General features: G+C 41.8%; 1 protein-coding gene across 1 annotated transcript in view; it reads left to right on the top strand.

Moving 5' to 3' along the window:
- Positions 1-5,144, top strand: part of LOC111977764 (extracellular serine/threonine protein kinase FAM20C) — a 105,354-nt gene that overhangs the window by 73,178 nt on the left and 27,032 nt on the right. The window contains exon 4 of the mRNA XM_024007369.2: positions 3,611-3,703. Coding sequence (XP_023863137.1) covers positions 3,611-3,703 — 93 coding nt within the window. The remainder of the gene's footprint in view (positions 1-3,610; positions 3,704-5,144) is intronic.

Raw genomic sequence — 5,144 nt, 5'->3', positions numbered from 1 at the left:
CTCTCTCTCTCTCTCTCTCTCTCCTCTCTCTCTCTCTCTCTCTCTCTCTCTCCTCTCTCTCTCTCTCTTCTCTCTCCTCTCTCTCTCTCTCTCTCTCTCTCTCTCTCTCTCTCCTCGCTCTGTCTCTCTCCTCTCTCTCTCTCTCTCTCTCTCTCTCTCTCTCTCTCTCTCTCTCTCTCTCTCCTCTATCTCTCTCCTCTCTCTCTTCTCTCTCCTCTCCTCTCTCTCTGTGCTTGGTTGGTCAGTGTGTGTGATGTGTGTGTGTTATACCATGCTCCAGATAAGATCAGCTTTATTGGCATTTGAATTAAGAGTGTATCAAAGTAAGTACCCAGCCTTCCTGCCTCTGGCAAATCTCTCTCTTTCCATAGTAACATCTGACAAAAATATCTAAAGACACTGAAGCAGCGAACTTTGTGGAAATTAATATTTGTGTCATTCTCAAAACGTTTGGCCACGACTGTATAGGTGTGCCAGGAGAAGAGCTGGGGATGAATTGGGATCAGACACGGGGACCTGTGAGGACGTCAGACTTTCCTACCTCAGAGAAAGCGTCTTCATCTGATGCACCTTGGCTCTATGTTAAACAAGGCAGGCTATAGATAGAGGGAAGCGTTCCCCATGTAAATATGATGTGTAGACAATAGTCTAAAGACAAGGGGAGACGTGTGTTGTTTTGTGTTCCCTTTTTGGCCACAGCCTTTGTCAGCTGCTTAGTTTATGTTTATTATTTTTACGCTGTTGTTTCAGCGTTGGACCCTACCTTGTACTGGGCTTATTTTGTCGGGCGAAAGAAAACCTGTTTAGTGACAATACAAAAGAAAAGGAACCACAGCCACTGCCTCCGGTCTGTTAATTTCATGCCCCCCTCCAGTGTTAGGGTGTTTTGGACGAGCTGATCCGTCACAGTGTATTTTAGTAGTGGTTTCTTTGCAGCGATTCGACCATGAAGGCCTGATTCACGCAGTCTCCTCTGAACAGTTGTTGTTGAAATGTCTGTTACTTGAACTTTTGAAGCATTTATTTGGGCTGCAATCTGAGGCTGGTAACTCTAATGAACTTATCCTCTGCAGCAGACGTAACTGTGGGTCTTCCTTTCCTGTGGCGGTCCTCATGAGAGCCAGTTCATCATAACGCTTGATGGTTCTTGCAGCTGCACTTGAAGAAACTTTAAAAGTTCTTGAATTTTTCTGGATTGACTGAACTTCATATCTTAAAGTAATGATGAACTGTCATGTTTCTTTGCTTATTTGAGCTGATCTTGCCATAATATGGACTTGGTATTTTACCAAATAGGGCTATCTTCTATATACCACCCCTACCTTGTCATAACAGAACTGATTGGCTCAAACGCATTAAGAAGGAAAGAAATTCCACTAATTAACTTTTAACAAGGCACATCTGTTAATTGAAATGCATTCCAGGTCACTACCTCATGAAGCTGGTTGAGAGAATGCCAAGAGTATGCAAAGCTGTCATCAAGGCAAAGGATGGCTACGTTGAAGAATCTCAAATATAAAATATATTTTGATTTGTTTGACACTTTTTTGGTTACTACATGATTCCATATCTGTTATTTCATAGTTTTGATGTCTTCACTATTATTRTACAATGTAGAAAATAGCAAAAATAAAGAAAAACTCTGGAATGAGTAGGTGTGTCCAAACMTTTGACTGATACTCTATATCCTAAGATATCTTGTTGTAATTACAATTATTCTGAAGACCAATGTATCCTTAACTACAACAACATTCTCAGTAATGGTTACAGAAACGTTTCACTTCCTATGACTGATATGTGCTTGGCTGAATGCACCGACTCTAAGTTGCTAAACAAGAATGCACYCTAAATGACCAAAATGTAAACATGAAGACTTGCAAAGAACAATGGGTAATATGTCCCTAGGTAATTACAGTAATATGCTGTAATTGTCATTAGTAATGTGAATGAGATTATAGTAACTCACTTGGTACTGTAATTTCTGGCAATAAGTTACTGTACATTTTACAGGAAATGTTTTACAGTGTAACCAAACACCATACGTAGGCCTAAGCAGAGTCACTTTTTCACTGTTGTTATTCTCATCAGGCAAAGACAGTCTGTTTCAAATTAGCGGTCCCTGTAGAGCCTTCTTCTTAGAAGATAGAATCTGCAGGCTGACGGGTCTTTGAGGATGAACAAGAGAGAGAGAGAGAAAGAGGGGGGGAGAGAGAGAGAGAGAGAAAAGGGGAGAGGAAGGAAAAAGAGAGCAAAGACAGCGAGAGAGAGCTGAGTAAGGAAGGAAGGAGGGATGAGGAAGCGTTAGTAGAGAGTTAGGAATGCGTTGTGGAGTGTTCCATTGATTCCGGGTGAGTTATGTAATGATGGGTGCATATGTCAGCTTCACAGCTGTGGAGCAACAATCACACACAGCTGAAGGCTACAGAAAGAGAGAGAGAAGAAGAGAGAGAGGAGAGAGAGACGAGAGAGAGAGAGAGAGGACATGAGGGGGGAGAGTGTGAGGAAGAAAGGGGGAATAGAGAGATAGAGAAGTGCTTGAGGGAGGCAGAAAGAGAGAGAGAGGGAGGGTGAGAAAGAGTGACGAGGAAGAGAGAGAGCAGAGTGCATTGCCTTGCCAAGATAAGAATCTGTTTCCAATCCTCCTCCTGTCCCTCCTCTCCTCTCCTCTGCTCACCACCCCTCCTCAGCTGATGAGATAAGGCCTTCAGAGTAGATATGGATGTGGAGGAGGTTGCAGACCCATTTCTCCTGAAACTACTTCTCTCTGGTTGTGTTTTATTCTTCTAACGCTTGTGTAAACAACAGTGTGAGAGGGAACATGAAGCATGTCATTGAATGGATGGAACAGTCCCATCTCAGCTACATTCCTTCTATTAATCAGCAATACACCCTGACTACACGTAGATGTTGGATGTTTTGTGGTATTTTTGTTGTTGTGATTAACAGAGTTTGTGAACTGCAGTTCAACTTGCTATCATGTCTTTACTGAAAAACATATATTCTGTGTCAGCTCGTTGATAATCTAAAGGTACCAAAGTGTATGTCTGTTTTTCTTCAGCTTCAATGCCTTTGACTCCTTTGTACCTCGCCTCTAAACTCATCCTCTCTGTTGGCCTCTCCGAGAGGGTTAAGCCTTAAAAAGCTTTTTTTAAACAGTCAGAGCTTTCGGTCAGACAGTGTGTGGAAAGCATTTTCAGGGAGGATCATAGGACTCCAGAAATAGGTACGGTAGAGGGCTACAGTAACCTTGAATCTCTCCAGTCTCAAACACAAAGCCACAATGCAATCCGCAAAGTTTAAATTGTGGCTTCACCTCTGTTAGTGCTTTAGAGAGGGCCTTGGTTGTGTGGTAGGCGGTGTGTCTTTGTTAGGTATAGAAGTTGGCATCTTAAAATCCTAGATCTGTGCCTAGAGCAACGTCCATCTACCCAGATAAAACTTTGATCTACCTTGACACTGATCTAAGGTCAATGCAGCGTTCTTTCACCTAAGGCTATGCTTTGGGAAGGGGAAGCTGATCCTAGATCTATGCCAACCCAGAGCTTATTTTCTTGTATGGGGTTAAGAGAACAGGGTTGTAAACCCCTGACCTTTGCCCTTTCCCCTGCAGGCAGACTCGGGAGCAGGAGACGCCCCCTGACTTTTTCTACTTTTCGGACTTTGAGAGACACAATGCTGAGATCGCTGCCTTTCATCTGGACAGGTAAATCACACACACACACCTGTACCTGACACAAAGAATCCACAGTGTGTGTGTGTCTGTGTGTACTAGAGGTCAACCAATTAATCGGAATTGCTGGTTAATTAGGGCCGATTTCATAACAATCGGTAATCGGTATTTTTGGACACAAATTATTATTATTATTATTATTATTTTTTTTTTTTACACCTTTATTTAACTAGGCAAGTCAGTTAAGAACAAATTCTTATTTTCAATTACGGCCTAGGAACGGTGAGTTAAGTACCTTGTTCAGGGGCAGAACGACAGATTTTTACCTTGTCAGCCCGGGGATTCGTTTTTGCAACCTTCCGGTTACTAGTCCAACGCTCTAACCACCTGCCTTACATTGCACTCCACGAGGAGCCTGCGTGGAAGGCTGACTACCTGTTACGCGAGGGCAGCAAGAAGCCAAGGTAAGTTGCTAGCTAGCATTAAACTTATATTATAAAAAACAATCAATCTTAACATAATCCCTAYTTAACTACACATGGTTGATGATATTACTAGTTTATCTAGCGTGTCCTGCATTGCATATAATCGATGCGGTGCCTGTTAATTTATCATTGAATCACAGCCTACTTCGACAAACGGGTGATTTAACAAGCGCATTCGCAAAAAAAGCACTGTCGTTGCACCAATGTACCTAACCATAAACATCAATGCCTTTCTTTAAATTCAATACACATGTATATKTTTTTAAACCTGCATATTTAGTTAATATTGCCTGCTAACATGAATTTCTTATAACTAGGGAAATTGTGTCACTTCTCTTGCGTTCCGTGCAAGCAGTCAGGGTATATGCAGCAGTTTGGGCCGCCTGGCTCATTACGAACTGTGTGAAGTCCATTTATTCCTAACAAAGGCCGTAATTAATTTGCCAGAATTGTACATAATTATGACATAACATTGAAGGTTGTGCAATGTAACAGCAATATTTAGACTTAGGGATGCCACCCGTTAGATAAAATACGGAACGGTTCCGTATTTCACTGAAAGAATAAACGTTTTGTTTTCGAAATGATAGTTTCCGGATTCAACCATATTAACGACCAAAGGCTCGTATTTCTGTGTGTTACAAATTGAACATGTGTTGCATTATTTATTGAGGTTAGTTGATATATTGATGTATTATATTAGTTAAATGGGTGTTCATTCAGATGTATGTATATTGTGATATATTGAAGAAGATCAATAAAAAAAATAAGACAAGATCCTCTTAACTAGTGATAGTGCTTTTTTGAGCTCGCAAACCAATTCGGTGCCTAGGTGTGTGGCGAGTGAAAAACATCATAAACGGGTCACATCCTGTGTGTAACACACTCGAGTTTTGCAGGCACAATCCGTTAGCAGAACTCCTTCCCACCACTCCGAGGTAGCCAGACCCACCAGTCGACGTAGCAGACAGACACGCACTCCGAGTCCA

The sequence above is a fragment of the Salvelinus sp. IW2-2015 genome, linkage group LG18, assembly GCF_002910315.2.
Source record: "Salvelinus sp. IW2-2015 linkage group LG18, ASM291031v2, whole genome shotgun sequence".
NCBI lineage: Eukaryota > Metazoa > Chordata > Actinopteri > Salmoniformes > Salmonidae > Salvelinus > Salvelinus sp. IW2-2015.
The sequence above is the reverse complement of the archived record's forward strand: the minus strand, read 5'-3'. Positions and strand labels throughout refer to the sequence as shown.